Here is a 19,591-nt window from a genome sequence, read left to right on the forward strand (position 1 = left end):
CTAACTCTATTCTCGATACCCCAGAGAATAACCTCATGGCCCCAGGTGGGCGACTCCACTTTGGCTGGCCCCTGGAGCTTACCTCATCCTCACCCTGCTTTTCAGACCAGACCAAACAAACTTTTCTCAGGCTGCAAGGGCCTGTGTCCCAATGAAAACGTGGCATAGCCCCAGTTTCCAGGCTGCAGAATACACCCAGACAGGGAATACTTGAACATCTTTCTGTTCGGGGGTTCACCTCCCTCAGTTTCTTCATGCTTTCTCTCACATTCATAGAAGACCTTGCCTTTTGCAAAATAGCAACATTTCTTAAGTTAGTGGTCCTTGGGCTTGGGGTGCATCAGAATCACCTGGAGGGCTTGTTACAACACAGCTTACTGGGCTCTACCCCCTAGAGCTTCTGATTCAGTAGATCTGGGGGTAGAGTCTGACAATTAGCATGTCTAGTGCTCCAGGTGACGCTGATGCTGGAGGTCCAGGGAACACACTTTGAGAACCACTGAGTCAGAGGAACAATGCCACGTATGCAGGGAAAGCAGGAATGTTCCTCTTCTGTGTTCTGAAAATCATTCCAATAGCTAGGTGTGTCCCTTAGCCAGGAATAGTAGAGTTTGGGCTTTGAGAGAGAAGTGGATCTAGAAAAGGGGTGGGGATAAGGTAGAGAGAGGCTTCTAGGAAGATGGCAGTGGCCAGAGGACAGCCAGCTACTGAATGTACTCTGTGCCAACAGAAATGGATAGAGAGTACTGGCCAAGGCAAGAGGCACAATCCCAGGGGCCAGCCACAAAAAGCATAGAAAGCACAGTCAGAGGGCCAGTAGCACAGGCTGATGTGGAGTCCAAGGGAGGTGTCTGGGGACCAATCTTACGGGAGCATTTCCCACACCCAGGCTCACAGAGAACCCAAAATGTGACAGAGGCCCATACCCAGAGCAAAGCAGATGAGCTAAGAGCATGGCCAAGCTAGACCCAGGCCAGCTCAACACCACCCCGGCCCCACGGAGAGGGAGAAAGCCTAGGGCTTCAGCTGGGAGGCTGCACCCCCTGAGAACACCAAGGATAAGTTCATATTTACTAAGAGCGGGAGACGATGCTACCCTGTAAGCTCCTCCTATCTCAAGTGTTTATTTTACTTCTTCTTTCCCTGAAGTTCCTTAGGAAAGTTCTGTTTAAAAGTCCTACCCTCTCAAGATTAAAACGATGCAAATAATATACACACTCTCCACAGAGAGTGGGAGAAACACTTTACAATGTTAACAGTGCTTGTTTTAGTGCGAAACAGCCAAGGATTATTTGTTTTTTTCTCTAGTTGCCAAATTCTTGTCTTGTGATTACATTATTTTTATAACTGAAAATAATTTTTTTTTTAACAGAAGAAAAACCCAAGCTCTCTTGGTTGTGCAGCAAAGTAGGGATTTCTGCCTCTGCTTCTACCAGGGCGTAAGGAGAGACAGAACATGGCAGGGGTCTGGCCTTGAGGGGATAATAAGAAGACTTAGAACGACTAGGCCAGTTGGGGTGGGGGTGACAGCCAGCATCTCTGAGCTGTCCCTTCTGTCCTAGAGGCTTCCTAGGTTTAGGCCCTGGGACTTACTTATTTTTCCAGAGTCCTGACTGGGTAGAGATGAGAATGACATGGCCTACCCACCAATGGCATTTGTGGGATGATGCAGGAAAACATTTGGACAGTAGAAATGTCAGATGATTTGAAACTAGGAGACCAAACACATCATAAAAGCCCGATCTGCATAAAGGGAAATCTCTAATGAGAGGCCACAGCCTTTGTCCTTAGGGTGCCCCCAAATATTTTAAGAGTGAGTTGGAAGGAGACAGAGAAAGGAGGCTTTGCAATGCACCGATGACACGGAGGTAGGGGAACCAGCTCACAGACTCAGAGTGTTGCAACAGCCTGGACAGGTTGGCCCAAAACAAAAATGATAACACTGAAGAGAGCCAGATGCAAAGGCTTATATTTAGGCTTAAAAAAAGGGTATGTAGTTGAATGTCTTCTTTTTTCCTTCCTTCTTTCTTTTTTCCTTGTTTACATTTTCTAAAGTTTCTACACTGAGCCTATATGACTTTTATCATTAAAAGTTACTTAACAAATCAAATGTGATCAAAATAACTGACAGTTTGTCAGTTATGAACTGACCACAAGTTCCTATATGTCAACTCTGAGAAAAGTGCCAGGGTAGCCAGAGTTAGCCAGGGGAACGACTGGGCTCCTCTTTGCTCCCACATTTTGATGGGGGGGGGGCACATGCAAAAAGCAGGAGGCATTAGAGGAGGAAAACCAAAAAGTGAAGGATTCAGAGAACAAAGCATTAAGGAAAAGGGGAGAAGAAACCAGTGGGTTTGGCCTGGAGGGAATGAAGGGTGACGTGGTGGCTGATGTCTCCAAATAGTTTAAAGCCTATGGTGTAAGACGCAGGGAAAGCAAAAAACACGTTCTGACGGCTGGCGAAGGCCCAGCTAGGGCCGAGGGATGGATGTCAGAATGGGGCAGATTTGGATCCAGCAATAACAAAAAGAACTGACTACGGTGATGGACAAAAATGGAGTCGGCAGCCTGAGCTGCCAGCAGCAGTGGGCCAATGCTGCAAAGGCTTCTGCACCGGGGGCAGGGCAGAATGAGCAGGCCTTTGGAACAGCTTCGGGAATCAGCCAGCTGGACGCAACCACTGGTTACCTGGGACTCCTGCTTGAGGTGAGCAGGAGGGACCCCCCCCTCCCCGCAGTCCTGCCCACTCAGCCCCCTCTTGGAGCTTGGCTCTCACCGTGGGGATGAACTGAATTTCGTAGGCATCCACATTGCCAGGAGCCCGGGTCCACTCTGTCCGAACCATCGTCTCCTCCAGAAGGTGCATCCTCATGCCCTCAACGGCTGGCACCTCTGCCCAGGAGAATAGGATATGAGAAGCTGCTTAGCCCAAGGCACCCCGACCTTCACCATCACAGGCTCCTCCTACTCAGGGCCGCTCTGAGAGATCCACCCAAGCTCTGACTCCTCTCTGGGGGTGGGGCGAAGCCGGCAGCGGCCTGAACAGACCTTGGGTCCCCTTTACTGCCCCCCATCTCCAGGAACACGAAATCTCCCTAAAAGCAACTAAAGGGGCCCCCAATCTGCTCATCAGAGATCTGAAGGCAGGTCCCGCCTGCAGGCATGCCCCCCGCGGTTCTGCAGCCCCTGGTGGACACTGGCTCCCTGGCTCCTCCGACTGCCCCGCCCCCCACCCCAATATACGACCCCCCCTTCACTCTTCCTCCAATTCCCTGGGCACCTAGGCCTCAGACTCAGGCTTTCCCACTGGCTCCAGTTTTCCAGTCCCTGACCCAGCACTTTGGGAGACGCTGCCCGCTCACCTTCCCCGCAGTCCTCCCCTGCATAGCCATCTTGGCAGACGCAGCTGCCCTCACGACACTCTCCCCGACCGCGGCAGTCCCCGGGGCACGTCTGGATGGCGCAGTCGGGGCCTCGGAAGCCCTCGACGCATACACACTGGCCTGCGCGGCACAGTTCCCGAGGCCCGCAGCCCCCGGGGCAGGCGCTGGCGGGAGGCTCTTCCTGCCCACAGTCCTCGCCGCTATAGCCCGCGTGGCACACGCACACGCCCTGCACACAACGTCCACGGCCCCGGCAGTCCGCCGGGCAGGTTCGGGTGGCGCAGTAGGGGCCGGTGTAGCCGGAGTCGCACACGCAGCGCCCGTCCTCACAGCGGCCGCGCCGGTGACAGTTGGAGGGGCAGGTACGGAGGCTGCAGTCCTCGCCCGTGTAGCCCTCCCAACAGGCGCACACACCGTCCTGGCACACGCCGCGCTGGCTGCAGTCGCGCGGGCATCGTCTCACGCCGCAGTCCTCACCCTCGTAGCCGTCGTCGCACACGCATCGCCCCTCCAGGCACTGGCCGCGACCTTGGCAACCCCTGGGGCAGCTGCGCCCGCCGCAGTCTTCGCCCTCGTAGCCCACGTCGCACAAGCACACGCCATCCTCGCAGCGGCCGCGACCGCGGCAGTCCCCGGGACACCGTCGGCTCCCGCAGTCCTCGCCTGTGAAGCCCGGGTTACACACGCAGCGGCCGTCCACGCAGCGCCCGCGACAGTCGCCAGGGCAGGCGCGCGTGCCGCAGTCCCGGCCTGTGTACCCGGGCCAACACACGCAGCGGCCGCTCTCGCAACGGCCCCGGCCGCGACAGTCCCCGGGACAGCTGCGCACGCCGCAGTCCTCGCCGCTGTAGCCCGCGTTGCACACGCACACGCCGTTCTCGCAGCGCCCGCGGCCCCGACAGTCGCGCGGGCAAGCGCGGGCGCCGCAGTCGGGCCCCGAGTACCCAGGCCAGCACACGCAGCGGCCGTCCTCGCAGCGGCCCCTTTGGTTGCAGTCGCCCGGGCAGCTGCGCACTCCGCAATCGTCCCCGCTGTAGCCTGGGTCGCAGATGCATTCGCCTTCCTCGCAGCGCCCTCGGCCCCGACAGTCGCGGGGACAGGTCCGCGTGCTGCAGTCCTCGCCCGCGTACCCGGGCCAGCACACGCAGCGGCCGTCCACACAGCGCCCGCCCTCGCCACAGTCCCACGGGCAGCTCCGAGAGCCGCAGTCCTCGCCAGCGTAGCCAGGGTCACAGACGCAGCGCCCGTCCTCGCAGCGCCCCTTCTGGCTGCAACCTCGGGGGCAGCTCCTCACCCCACAGTCCTCGCCAGTGTAGCCTGGGTTGCACACGCAGCGCCCGTTCTCGCAGCGTCCCCTCTGGCTGCAGCCCCGAGGGCAGGAGCGCAGGCTGCAGTCGTCCCCGGAGAAGCCCGCGCGGCACACGCACACGCCCTGCACGCAGCGCCCGCGGCCGTGGCAGTCCCCCGGGCAGGAGGGCCAGCTACAGCTGGGGCCGGTGTAGCCAGGGAAGCACACGCAGCGACCACGGACGCAGCGACCCTGATCATTGCAGTCATCTGGGCAGGACCGGGAAGCTGAGGGGGGAGGGGAGGGGGGCGCCGCGGCATCTGTGGGGTCTGAGCAGGTGGGCCCACCCCAGCCTGGCTCGCAGGAGCAGGCACAGCGGCTCAGGTCAAACACGCCATGGAGACTGCAGAGGCTCCGCACGTCCGTCTGGCCTGGAGTAAGAGCAAGAGGTGGGCCTCAGTCTCTCTGGGGGAGCGGCTGACCCTGTATAATGCTTCCTCTGAGTCAGCTTCTCCAGCAGAGCCAGCCAGCCTCATTTCCTAAGGCCATCTTAGTTTCCAGCTGCAACTTGTCAATATATGTGGCCTCCCAGTGCCCTAACATATGCTGGGGAGGAGAGGGCTGACATCTAGTCACGTGGCTCCTCTCTCAGAGTTGTGCCCTGAGCTGCACTCACCGCCCCCAAGGGGGAGGCAGGCATGCCTTTTTCTAACTCATACCGAGGTCCTTTATGGACTAGCGATGCCCACCCAACCCTAACCCACTCCTCCACCTTCCCCTTTTTCTGTGCCCCTTCCTGGGATCATCCGCTCACCTGTGCCAGCCTGGGCAGCAGCAGGACAACATCCCCCAGTGCACTGTTCCTTGAGCCCCTTCACCAGCTCCTCCAGGATCTCCAGCCGGACCCTCAGGGCCTGCACCTCTGAAGCAGGGACAGGGGGCTCAGTGCCTGGGGGACAGCCACAGCTACCAGAAGTGGGCAGGTTAATGCGGTGGGTGAACACCACCTGCTTCTCCCCTCCTTCCACGGTGTGCTCATAAAGCTGAGAAGAAGGGCCTCCCCCTCCTGGCTGCTCTGTGCGGCCTCCTGGCTGGGGAGGAGGCCGTGGGGCTGGGAGTGTCACATTGGACCTTGGAGAGAAAGGGCCTGCTCTGACTGTGCCCAGCAGCACCAGGATGGCCAGGTTGGAGGTTAGGGAACCTTGGGCTGGCATCGTTCAGGAGGCTGCAGAGAGAGAGGGCACATATGAGAGCAGCTTCACAGAGGAGACAAGATGAATGCCCTCCTTCCCCAACACACACACCCATAGTCCCACCACCCACAACTAATCTACCCAACTCACATGCTTGGAAAATCCACGTTCAGCCCAACCCTAACGGATACCCTCCTTGGGCAGATCTGTCTCTACCATGCTTTCTGATATCATTTGGTCACCCTGCTCCACCCCCTCCACCTACACTGGTCATTTTTGTTTGTTCCACAGACACTACAAGATTACATTAGACTAAAGGGCCTTTGCACTATATGTTTCCTCTGTCTGGGATGTTCTTCACTCAGCTCTCGGAGGCTGTCTCCTTCTTGTTCAAATCTTAACTCACATGTCATTGACCCCCAGAGGTCTTCCTTGATGCCCAGTTGGAGCAGTCTTTCATCACTCTCCAGCACAGGGTCCTGCTTATGTTCTTCATGGCATTTACTGCTGCCTGAATCAACTGTTTGTGTGGCTACTTGTTTGTTATCTTTCTCCCACTGCTAGGATGGGAACTCCGTAAGAACAGGGACCTCATCTGTCCTGGCACTGCTGTATGCCTGTGCCTGGCACACGGGGGCTATTCAACACATTTTTGTTGAATGGATCAGTGGATGAATATAAAAGACTAATCCTTCCACAAGCACCTGGATCCCAGCTCCTATTGCCTTTCAGAAACCTTAAGGTGCAGATTATCCTCTCTCTCTTTTATTCAGTCCCTTACTCTCAACTAGATCCTTCCCATCAGCTTCCCTTATGAGCTCAAAAGGCTCCTGTTTAAAACAAAAAACAAAAAACAAAAAAACCCTCTTCCTCAGGACTTAAATTACCAAATACCAAATATCAAAACATTACAAAGGTGCAAGGATAGAGAGAACAGAATAGGGTCCAGAAACAGACCTACACATATGTGGTCACCTGATTAATGAAAAAGGTACCCCTGCAATTAAGAGGAGAATGAATTGTCTTTGTGATAAATGGTCCTGGGTCAAATGAAGATCCACATGGGAAAAAAAATCTATCTCGACCTTATGTCCACCTACAGAAATTAATTTAAAATGAATATATAGGGACTTCCCTGGTGGCGCAGTGGTTAAGAATCCGCCTGCCAACGCAGGGGACATGAGTTCGAGCCCTGGTCCAGGAAGATCCCACATGCCGCGGAGCAACGAAGCCTGTATGCCACAACTACTGTGCCTGCGCTCTAGAGACCGTGAGCCACAACTACTGAGCCCACACGCCACAACTACTGAAGCCTGCTGCACCTAGAGCCCATGCTTCGCGACAAAGAGAAGCCACCGCAATGAGAAGCCCACGCACCACAACGAAGAGTAGCCCCCACTCACCGCAACTAGAGAAAGCCCGCGCGCAGCAGCGAAGACCCAACGCAGCCAAAATGAAAAAAAAAAAAAAAAAGGATTTCTTAAAACCTAACCGCAAAACTTAACCATAGAGGTCATCAAAAGACACCATTAAGAGAATAAGAAGGCAAGCTACAGAGTGGGAGAAAATAGGTGAGATATGTCAGAATATGAATATATATGTATATAAATTATATATGAAGGGGAGAGAGAGTGGGACACAGTTATTGAGAGTGAGAGAGAGGATTAAAATCTAAACTAAAGAATTCCTTCAAAACAAAGACAACAAACAAAAGGCAGCCAACCCAGTTTTTTAAAGTGGCAAAAGAAGCAGGCTCTCCAGTAAAGAATATAGCCAAAGGGCCAATTAATGTATGAAAAATAAACATATGTATGTGCAGAACAAAACCAGTAATCAGGGAAAGGCAAATGAAAACCGCAACAGGATGCCATTAAATATCCACCAGAACAGCTAAAATTAAAGGGACTGTTGTTGCTGGATATTGGCAAGAATGTGAGGCTACTGGAACTCTCATTTATTGCAAGCAGGAGCAGATATTAGTGCAACCAGACTTCCCTGGTGGCGCGGTCGTTAAGACTCTGCCTGCCAATTCAGGGGACACGGGTTCGAGTCCTGATCCGGGAAGATCCCACATGCTGCGGAGCAACTGAGCCTGTGCATCACAACCACTGAGCCTGCGCTCTAGAGCCCGTGAGCCACAGCTACGGAGCCCATGCGCCACAACTACTGAAGCCTGCACGCCTAGAGCCTGTGCTCTGCAACAAGAGAAGCCACCACAATGAGAAGCCCGCGCACCACAACGAAGAGTAGCCCCCACTCGCCACAACTAGAGAAAGCCTGCACGCAGCAATGAAGACCCAACGCAGCCAAAAATAAATAAATAAATATAATTTAAAAAAAAAAAAGAAAGAAATTAGTGCAACCACTTTGGAAAACCGGTAAGCAGTTTCTACTCAGGCATACAGCCTATAACTTAGCAATTCCACTTCTTGGTAAATATCCAACAGAAACGACTGCGTACATCCTCCAAAAGACATGTACAAGAATGTTCATGGGGTTTTTTTCATATTAGCCCAAACTGGAAGCACCTCAAGTGTCCATTAATAGTAGAATGGATAAATAAATTGGGGCATAGTCACAAAATGGAATACTATACAAAAACACCCTCTTGGGACTTCCCTGGTGGTACAGTGGTTAGGACTCAGCACTTTCACTGCTGGGCCCCAGGTTCAATCCCTGGTTGAGGAAGATCTGCAAGGCGCACGGTGAGGCCAAAACCAAAACAAAACAAATAAACAAACAAACAAAATGAAAAAACACCCTCTTGTTACATGCAACAACATGGACAAATTTCGCACACATAACGCTAGGCAAAAGAAACCATATACAAAAAAAGAACGTTGTGAATGATGCTATTTATATGAGGTTCAAAAACAGGCAGAGCTAATACAAGATAGCATAGAATTACTAGAAATATTTTGTACCTGGAACTGGGTGGTAGTTAAACATACGTATACATAATCAAAAATTAATTGAGCTATACACTTAAGATATGTGCATTTCACTATATGCACAAAAATATACTTGATACACAAAATATACTTAAAGATTTCTTTCCCCAATCTCACACTCCCTCCAACCACCACATATTTTTCTTCTCTACTTCATGGCCATAGTTGTCAAAAGATTTATCTGTACTCGCTATTTCTATTTCCCCATATCCCATGCATACCTCCATCTGTTCCCACCTGACTTCCCGACCTCCTTTCAACCCAAAGCTTACCAAATAGCCCTCCCAAAGGTCTCCCAATGATCTCAGTGTCACAAAATCTAAAAGACGTTTGTCTTCACCTTACTTGATCTCTCTCAAAATCACTGGATACTGTTGACTACATCCTCCATTTTAGAGCATTCTGCATCTGTGCTGTCAATAAGGTAGACAGGAGAGATCACTGACTCTCGAACACTTGAAATGTGGCTAGAGTGACTGAATTTTCTTTAGTATTTTTAACAGCTCCCCAGGTGACTGCAGCGTGCAGCCAGAGTTGAGACCTACTGCAGTAGTCGTCCACCCAGGTACCTTCATCCAGACCCATGACTTTAATTTCCAAACTATACCCCAACATACAAACTCTCTCCTCTTAACTCCAAGCAATATATCCAACCTCCTATTTGGCATCTCCTCTTGGGCACCTCAAATTCAACATGTCTGAAACTGAACTCAACGTTCATCCTTCCTGTACTGCATCCCCTCTCAGTGTTCTCTACTGCAGCTCACGGCCCCATCAGTCATCCAGCCTCACAAGCCAGAAACCCAACAGCCTGTTCAACACCACTGTATTTCATCATATTTACCCATCTTTTATTGTAAATGTCTCTTTAATCTGCTTATATCTCTCCCTCTAAGCATCATTATGGTCCAAGCTACTATCCACCTTTTGCTTGACAACTGCAATTGCCTCCTAGCTGGTCGCTCTGCTTCCATTCTTGCCCCCTTATAATCTTGTGAAGGCAACTAGAATGTCCCTCTCCCCCTAAAACTCTTCAGTGTCTCCTTTCTGAATACTCTTCAAACACTGACAGACAGCCCTGCATCATTCGGCCTCTGCTGACCTCTCCCACCTCATCCCCCATAAGACTTCCCTCCCTCTCTTCACTCCAGTCTCACTGGCCTTAAGTCCCCCACACTCTTCACAGCCCCAGACCTTTGTATCTATGGTTTCCTCTATGTGGAATGCTCTTCCCTTTTTTCTTGGCTTCCTCATCCTTCAGGTCTCAACCCCACATCACTTCCTCAGGAAACCTTTCCTGCCCAGGTCAGGTTCCCCCTATCACATGACATCACAGCATTGTGTAACTCCCATTTGTAGTATTTATGACAATTTATAATTATATATTTATTTGCGGGATTATTTTATTACTTTCTTGCCCACACTCAATCTTACCTGCCAGACTGTAAGGTCCATGGGGGCAGGCATAGCACCTGCTTCTTTTCTTGGCTGCTATATCCTTGCATCTGGCACATAGTAAGTGCTCAATAAATACTTATTGACTCTATAAATATTTAGTCAATTTACATAGCTCAACTTAAGCCCAGGACTAGCATCAGGGCTGGAACCAAGGACAGGACCAAGGTCAGGGCTAGGACCACGGACAGTGTCTGGGGATGAAAGTTGGTTAGAAAGAGCAGCTGGGGCAGATGCTGACCAGGGAGCAGGCCAGGTGTGGATCCTGGCAGGGCTGCATGGTACAAGCACTTTGGAAAACCATTTGGCACAATCTACCAACTCTACTAGAGCTATATGCCAACCCTATGACCTGGCACTTCCACTCCGAGGAATATACCCACCACAGCAGTACTACTCGTAATAGCCTCAAACTGGAAACTACCCAAATGTCTCACATCGGTAGAATGGATTAAATAAAGTGTGGTTTGTTCACACAGTGGAATAAAATAAAGCAACGAGAACAAACTACAACTATATGCAATAACATGGATGGGTCTCACTAACATGGGGTGGAGCAAAGAAGTCAGACACAAAAGAGAATGTGCTGAAACATTCTATTTATGTAAGGTTTGAGTCTAGACAACGTTAATCGTCAACTGGTAGTGTTACAAGTCAGAAGTGTGGCACTCTCGGGGGAGTAGTGACCAGAAGGGGCATGGTGGGGAAATTCTGGGGTGCTAAGAACATCCTGTTTCTTGATCTCAGTGCCGGTTACCAAGTTGTGTTTGTTTGTGGAATCCACTGAGGCAAGAATTGGGGGGCCCAGGGAGACAAGGGTTAGAGAGGAAAGGTAGTGGGGCGCTCGGGGTGAACCAGGAGAGGGGGCTATGGTAACAGAGGAGTGTGCAGGGGGCAGGTTCAGGCGAAGGGTTAAGGAGAGGTGTTAGCAGGTGCCCAGTTCTTCCAGACCAGAGAGGCTGGAGTGGGAAGGAGGGCAGGGTGAGTGGTGGGAATGCTGACTGGTGAGGAGGGAAGGGACTGCGACCGGCACCGCCTTGCAGCACGCACACGTTTCCTGGCTTCCTACACTTAAAATTCTCCTCTGGGTCTGAGAAAAAGGAGTTTTCGGGGCTACCAGCCATCACACCCCGCCACCACCCCATGAGAGATGGAAGGGAGCTGGACTAAGGGACAGAGCGCTTCCACACTGAGAGGCACCCTGCCCGACAAAGCCTGGGCAGAGAGACCTGGCAGGCAGAGAGCTGCCCTTCCCTCGGCCCCTCAGCCCTTCTCTCAGCTTGGAGTGTAGCCTTGGGCATGAGGTGGGCTCTGACCTACCTTCAAATCCTGTTGCCCTGTGTCTAAGGCCGTGCACATCACCGGGTGCGTGCACACACAAATACACGTACACAGACAAATGTACTCATGTGCGCTCCTCCACAAATACAAATATGAACACACTTCTTGTATACGTATACTCATATTTATCCAAAGAAGCTTGCATCTTTGCAGGCACACACATTTGAGCACGTGCATGGGCACACACACATAATCTTCTCTTCACATTTCCTCCACACCTAGTCATTGGGTGATGCCTAAAAAAAGCTGATTTCTCATTGGCTCAGAGGGCAGCTATGTGAGTCAAAGAACTTAGTTGGAGTGAGGGGAACCACACAGGAGGCCCTTCTCCAGTGGGGAGGAGAGGATACAGGGTGCCCCACACCCCTGGAGGCCTTTGGGAGCTGTCCAGTCTCCCTACCCCGACAATCAAATCCTGCATCTCTCCCCACGTGGTGGGGGGAAGGGGGAAGGTCTCTGCAGCAGGAAGGAAAGAAGCAGGAAAGTAGTGAAGCTGGTCTGAGAGGAGAGAAGTGGCCCCCACAGGCCACACCCCCAGAGCCTCCTTCCCAGTACCCCTCTCCGGCCGGGTCTCCACCACCCCCCAGCTCCCCATTCCCAAGTCTTGGAAGAATCCCGCTCTTCTCTCAGCACTAGGAAAGCAGAAAACTTGGGTGTCCCTTGTGTTTCCCCCTCATCACCCTCCCCTACCGCTGCATCTGGGGTGCCTGTGTGCTGTGGGGAAGGAGGGAGCACGTGGCCTCATCTTCTCGGCATCCTCCCCAGAGTTGGAGGGCTGGCAGGGATGGGGGGCATCTTCCCAAGCTATGACTCAGCGTGCAGGCTATACATGTTGTGGCCAACTTTGACACTTCGCTCATCAGGGACTGTAGGTCCCAAGAAGTGGGGAGAGGGGCTGGCTTCCGTGAGGGATGTTCCAAAAGTGGGGGATTTTGGCCCCATCCCCGTGCTTTTCTCTGCTCCCCATGGCACAAGAGGAGTGAAGGTAGAAGGATTCCAGGACCGCGAGATGAAGGAGGGAGATGAGGGCGGGCTCCAGATACTGGGTTGGAACCAGGTGGCAAGGAGATACCGGGAGAGGCGGGAGTTGGAGGATCCAGAAGCCCCTTATTCTGGGGAGCTAATGGGCCAGAGAAATGGGAAAATTAAAAGAAAGGACTTCCGGACCCCCAGTGGGAAAGAGTTTTGGGGGCAGTGAGAGATAGAAGGTGGGTTCTGGTCCTGCACTGAGAGACCAGGACTGAAGGGAAAGGAAGGTTGAGGAATTGAGGTGCTGGGTCCCCAGGGGTTTGGAGGCAGGGCCAGGGAAAGAGGGGAGGGGCCGAGGGTCTGGGAAGTGGGCGGGGATTGGAAGCCGACAGACGGCAGCTGCGGTGTTTCCATGTTTCCGAGTCGCTTCCCAGTAGTTCCTCTCAGTTCCATTTCCAGTTGTTTCCAAGCCATTAAATTCTTTCCAGGCGAGATAAGGGTCCCGCCCGTCCCACCCAGGGTGTGTCACGTGTAGGGGGGAGGTTCAGACGAACAGAAGCAGGAGAGCCTGGAAGGGGGATGGAGCGAAGACGGAGCCCCTGTGCCCCTGGGGCCATCTCTCAGTCATCACAGCCCCGCTGAACCGTGAGTCATGGGTGCAAAGCTCTCTGCCAAGAACAAGTTTTAGGATTCTCTCTGCAGACTCCATGCCCTTCCCAGACCTGAGAGTCCTGACTCTGCTTCATTTCAGCACTTCCTAAAGGCTCCAGACCCCCAGAACTCCCTCCTGGACCTTGCAATCCACGTGCTGCCACCTGGAGAGTCCCCATCTGGGTGCTCAAAGAAGCTCCCTCGGGCACCTTCCTGGAGCTCTGGCTCAGCGGCTCCAGCCAGAGCACTTGGGGTTCCACCAGCACTTTCCTCCTGAGGTTCAGCTGGCCACCAGCTCCGCCTGGGCCCTGGCTTCTCCAGCCCCAGCAACTCCAGGGCCCAGAGCCCCGGCTCACCGATAACCACCTCCACCTTGGTGCCACGCCTGGTCCTGTCCAAACCCCAGCATCCACCCCCAACCCTCACCAACACCCACACTGACTTGTCCTCCCAGACACACCCTCCACAGGGAGTCCAGTCCCCAGCGCATGGTCCTATTCCTTCTGCCCCAACGGAAAGTCCCCGCTCTGGGAGGCTCTCCTGCCAACCTTCACCTGGGGTGTGGGGATAGAAGTCCCCGCCTCTCCCGGCTCTTCCTTCCTTCTCCCAGAGTGCTGTTCCTTACCTGAGTAACAAGCGGCTGCAGTGTCTCTGCACCTGCTCTGTCCCCGACCTTGGGAAGGGGGTTCTCGGGGCAGGGTGGGTGCGCACCCCTTGGCAGCCCTGGGCTCCTGGATGTCCCTTTGCTTGTTCCCTGCAGCAGGGGCTCACTGAGCCGCCACCCGACCGTCGATCTGGGCTGCGACAGTGAGAAGGAGGGAGTCTGCAGCGAGCAGGGGGAGGAGAAGGGGAGGACCAGCATGAGGTCAGGGAGGGGAGCGGAGATAGGGCAGGTCCTCCCACCCTCCCGCCCCTGCCAGGCCCTCCCAACGTCATCACATGCCACCCCTCCTCGCCTCCCGCCGTCATCCCGACACCCCCCTGACCCCCCCCCCCCACATCTGGGATCTCTGGTCCCACAATACCCTCATCTCACCCCCTCCAGCCCTCGTCCAACCTCCCACATCCTTTCCTTATCCCATTTTTACCCTTCCTCCTCACCCTAATTTCTGTCCAACTTGACAGCCCCATCCTCATGCCATTTCTCCTTTTCCTCCACCATTTCTCCACCTGTTGCCCCTGTTCTCTGACCTGTTTTCTCCTCTCTTGCAACACCCTTTCCCATGTCCAGGCCCTCTCCCTCCTCCCTCCCCTGCATCTCCCCACCTCTTCCCAGCTGCCACATTGCTCCAGCTTGGATCTTGCCCCATCTGTCTGTTGCCCAGCACCCACTCCTTCATCCCCCAACCAATTATCTCCCGGCAGGGCAGGGAGCATAGGGGACGGGTGGCAGGCGGAAACCTCCCTCCCAAGCCTACATCTCTCTCCAACAGGGGCCTTCTCCTTGTCCCCACCTCTGCCCCTGCCCGGCCCCATTGCTGCCACCTGCACTTTCCCCTTTTCTTGCCTTGTCCCCGTGCTGCCTCTCCCCATCTGTACTGTTCAGTCAATCTCTGGTTCTCAGCTCGGGATCAATGACCCCTTTTCATTCTCTCACCTCAGCAAATTCCTAGAGAAATGAGGGATGAGGCTTGGGCACTGGCTGGACAAGGGCTTGGCTGAAGACCAGGACATAGAAGACTTGGGAAAGAAGGTGGGGTTCAGGGGAGACAGGGAAGGGAAGCCTGAAAGTTAGGAGGTTTAGGGATGGAGAAAGAGCGAAAGGCAGACGCAGATATGGGGGTGGGGGCACAAATGGTGAGGTGACATTCTGGAAAGTAGAAGAGGGCTAACGTCTGGGTGCTGCAGGGGTGCAGGAGCAGGGCTAGGGAGAGAGTCATGGGCTGGAGGAAGAGGTCACTTTGATATCGGGCAGAGACAGGAAGACTGACCAGAGGGCAGGGTGGCAGACACACCCACATCAGGCTGCTGGGCTGCTTCTCTGGTCTCATTTCCCCATGTGCTTTGCCACCCTGACAAGGGGCTGAAAAGGAGACTTTGGCCAGATGAGAAATATCCAGGCTGAGGGAGACCCCATCCCAGGCTTCACACTGAGGATAAAGTTCTTGCCACCCAGCTACAATCCTCACCATTGAGGAGTAGCTTGGTCAAGTCACAGGTCATGGGTGAAAGGGACGTGCAGGAGCCTGTGCGTGCCCGATTCTGCCGCTTGTGTTGGGGCACAGGTGTCCGTACCCTGGTCAGGTCCCCAGGGTCGTGGGTGTGGTGATCCTGGGTCAGGGCGCGCTGGTCCAGCACATGGCTGTGCCCTATGCCCCGTGAACTCCCAGTGGCTGAGGGCGAAGACTCGCACGTTCCCTCGCGTGGGTGTCCCCGTGTGTCCGTGTGTCTGGGTGTGTGTGTGGCTGGTTTTTTTTTTCCTGGCTTTGATGGGGAGGATGAAGTCAGCTTCTTGGATGGAGCTGGGCTCAGCTTCCTTCCTCTGCCTTGGCCCGAAGCCCCCAGAGCCTGGAATAGGTAACAGCTTCCCTCAGATCTCCAGGCAGGGGTTGGGGGAAAGTAGATGAACGGATGAAGGAGGGTCTGACACAGCATTATGTGGAGAGAGCAGACTGCAGAGAACAGATATTCTCTGATACCCCCAGATTCTAGTAATTCTAATGGTCATATCCTTTTTTTTTTTTTTTTTTCCTTTTTGGTCCTATACCCTTTGTTTTATTTATTTTTTGTTTATTTTTATTTAAATTTTTATTTTATTTATTTTTTTGGCCACACCACATGGCACGTGGGATCCTAGTTCCCCAACCAGGGATCGAACCCATGCCCCCTGCAGTGGGAACACGGAGTCTTAACCACTGGACCGCCAGAGAAGTCCCTTGGTTTTATTATTTAGGAAGTATGGTCACCATAGGTATACTTGGTCCAGGCAGTGGCCAGAAGACCCTGGAGGAAAGAAGTAAGAGCTGAAAGGATGGCCCTGGGGTGTTTTGGAAGTCCACTTCTGGGGAGAGATGGGATGCCAGAGTCAGAGAAGGGTGCGGGATTCCAGACATTCACAAGCTCACAGGGCATTTGAAGAAGCCACTGGAGGCCTGACAGACATAATTCCAGGTTCTGAGATAATCATTATCTAAAATGTTATCCACACCCTGGATTTCAGGCTCTTGGAGGAGCTTATGTCTTATATATGTCTGCATTTTATCAGAAAAGCACTGGGCCTCGCATAGAGCAGCTGCTTCATAAACGCCTGTCAAGGGCTTCCCTGGTGGCACAGTGGTTAGGAATCCGCCTGCCATTCCAGGGGACACGGGTTCGAGCCCTGGTCCAGGAAGATCCCACATGCCGTGGAGCGACTAAGCCCGTGCGCCACAACTACTGAAGCCCGCGTGCCTAGAGCCCGTGCTCCGCCACAAGAGAAGCCACCGCAGTGAGAAGCTCACCCACCGCAACGAAGAGTAGCCCCCGCTCTCCACAACTAGAGAAAGCCCGCGCGCAGCAACGAAGACCCAGCGCAGCCAAAAATTTTATAACTAAAATAAATAAATAAATGCCTGTCAATACTGAGTTGTGAAATGACTGGGAGAGGAGGGTGTCGCAAGAGTGCCTGGCAGGGAGCCCCAGGGCGAAGGCAGGGAAGTCCAGTGGTCAGAGCCAGCTTGCCTTCACTGAGGTGTCCCAGGCGATGGGCAGAAAGAAAGGCTGGGGTCTTATCAAGAGCTGTCTGCATGCTCTGGCTATTCTCTGAATCCTCAGTCCAAGTGTCTTCAGCTCTGGGCCTCCATCCTTGAATGAAGCTCCAAGTTCCTGTCCTACCCTCAGGAGGATAAGGGATAAAAGGTACAGCAAGGAAGGAAAGGGAAAGCCAAGGAGGAGTCAAGGAAGACAAAGAAGAGTAAGGGCAATTGAGGGCAAGGGCCTGAAGGATAGAGAGAGGGAGCAAAGAGAGGCCAGGGGCTGCGATCCAAGGAAGCAATCCCAGACAGGGGAAGATAGAAAACAGTTGTACTGGGCTTCCGTTTACAAAGCCCTTCCTACACCGCAGCACTTTATTAATCCCACTTTGTGCTGAGGAAACAGAGGCTCTTAGACATTAAGGGACTTGTCCTGGGGACTTCACTAGTGGTGGTGAAGGTGGGCCTCAGCCCAGGTTTTCTGATTTCAAAGCCTGTATTCCTCCCCTCCCACAAGAACAGCTCCAGAGAGACTGAAGACTTAGGGAAGAAATAAATGAAGGGGCTCCCGGTGGACTTGTTTGAGAAGAAAGGGTGGGTGATGTGGATTTTTGAAACTTTTTTCTGCATCCAGTTATTATGTAGATTCAGAAGAAATTGCCAAGTATAAGTCAGGGGGCGGGCAACGCTCCATTATTGAGATCTGGGGGGAAGGAGGTGGTGAGGAAGGGGAATGTGGAGAGAAAAGATTGAGCCTGAGATGAAAGATGGGAGAGAACTAAGAGGCTGGGGCTGAAAAGGGGGCAAGAGAGCCACAGGAGGAAGGGTTTGGACCCTTAGAACTTCCTTTGCCTGGAGACATGGGTGTAGGGAAAAGGGAGGGGGGAGGACATTTCTATCTCATGACAAAAGAAAGTCACACAATTATTTTGTTCTCTGCTCTGGGGCGGGTGGGCGCCCATATTTACCAGAGGGACCGAGGTCGCTGTAGCAACCACACATCTGGGCCCCGGAATCCAGATGTGCTATATCCAGAAGCCATAGCAGAACGATGAGGCAAATGTGTGAGGCTCTCCAGTGCTGGCCCCACAGCTGGGAAGAGGACAGAGGACTGGAGTGGGGAGGTGAAGGGAGAAGGGGGGGCAGAAGGAGGAGGAGAGGGCTGAGGCGGAGGAGAAGAGAGGAAGTCATGGAAGGGGACAGGGAATGTGGACAAAGGAGTGGAAAGGGCCATGGAAACGGGGTGGTGCACACAGGGTTAGCAGCAGGAGGAGATGAGAAGACCCAGAAAAAAGAAAGGGAGCAGACAGTGAAGCAGAGGGGGAGGAAAGGAAAAATATAAAAACCAGGAGAAACAAACAGGTGAACAAAGAATAAAGGGTCTGAAAGAGAAGGTGATGACTCGTGGTGGGTAGAGGGCAAAGAAAGGCAGGAAAGAAGTCTAGAGAAAAAGAAGAGGGAGAGACAGTGGGTCAGGGGTGATAAGAGGAACGAAGGGCAGACTCTGAGGAAGGAAAGCAGCAGAACTGAAAGATAAAGAGGGTCTGAGCCAGGAAGGGGCCAACAGGAGGTGCAGGAGTGACAGTGGCCGGCATGCCGCGGTGGCCTTCGATGGGGCTGCAGCTGGAGATCCACGTGGGCCTGGAGGGCGGCAGACTGACCTGCCTTCCCCCTCCACAGCACACCCACTCTCCACACCTCTCCTGATCCTTCCCACCACCCATGCCCTTGGCCAAGAGATCACACCACAGTGCCAGCTGTCCCTTGCCACTAAGCCAGAGGAGCTGTATGCCCCACCCCAGAGCCCCCAGTCTGAGATGCCAGTACTTCAAGCACTTTCCTGAGCTGGGGTCAGGAAACAGAAAAAGCGATCGGACAATGAAACAGTGATGGACCCAGATGGGAGAAAAGCAAAACTGAGGAGAATAGGACAATGTAAATGGAGGGAGAAAGGAGCAGGGGAGGAGAGAAAGGTGTGTCCACTAAGGACCAGGCACCCTGCACATCATCTTTCCTCCCCACATCAACCCTGAGAAGTAGGTAGGAGTACCCCATTTTACAGATGAGGAAACTAAGGCTCAGAGTGTTTGTCACCTACCAAGGACACCCACTAACGAAAGGCAAAGCAGGGACTCCAACTCAGGTGCTCTGCCTCCAAAATCCCTGTTCTCCTTGCACTCCTTGCTCTGCCTGGATAAGGCTGGGAACAGCTTGAGGGACCTTGGGACAGGAAGTGCTGGCGGAGGAGCCAGGGTTGCCCTCTGGAGGGAGGAGAGGCCTAGTTCCTGGGGGCCCTAGGTTCCAGGTTGCCATAGTTACTTGGTCTGTTTTCACCCCAAACACAGTAATTGGGAAGCGGGGGAGCCTGGCTGAACACGTGAGGTTCTTCCCGCTTTCAGCCCTCGGCTTGTGGCCCGGGCAGCCCCTGTCCAGCCATCTGGGCGTTGAGCCCAGGCCTAGCCCACACCCTCCCGCTGACCCAGGACACTCCTGCAGGGCCAGGCCCGTGGTGCTGCTGGACAGGAGCTGCTGATGGGGATGCCCCCCCAGGTTGAGTGAGACTCGGCCCCTCACCCATTGCCCTGTTCCCCTTCCTCCTAGTTAGAAAGCACAGCCTTTCCTGCTGGCCCCGTGCTCCTCCTTTTCTTTCAACTGGACTCTCAAGTTTCAGTCTCCTCCAGTTTAGGGC

The 19,591-nt window shown here is 53.6% G+C and overlaps 1 protein-coding gene across 1 annotated transcript in view; it reads right to left on the reverse strand.

The window, feature by feature from the left end:
* The window catches only part of TNXB (tenascin XB), a 59,716-nt gene extending 45,678 nt beyond the window's left edge, over positions 1-14,038 (reverse strand). Inside the window, 4 exon segments of the mRNA XM_036868769.1 lie at positions 2,777-2,892; positions 3,363-5,102; positions 5,486-5,896; positions 13,857-14,038. Coding sequence (XP_036724664.1) covers positions 2,777-2,892; positions 3,363-5,102; positions 5,486-5,885 — 2,256 coding nt within the window. The 5' untranslated portion in view covers positions 5,886-5,896; positions 13,857-14,038.
* Between the last annotated feature and the right edge of the window lie 5,553 nt (positions 14,039-19,591).

The sequence above is a fragment of the Balaenoptera musculus genome, chromosome 11 (genome assembly GCF_009873245.2).
Source record: "Balaenoptera musculus isolate JJ_BM4_2016_0621 chromosome 11, mBalMus1.pri.v3, whole genome shotgun sequence".
Classification (NCBI taxonomy): Eukaryota; Metazoa; Chordata; class Mammalia; order Artiodactyla; family Balaenopteridae; genus Balaenoptera; species Balaenoptera musculus.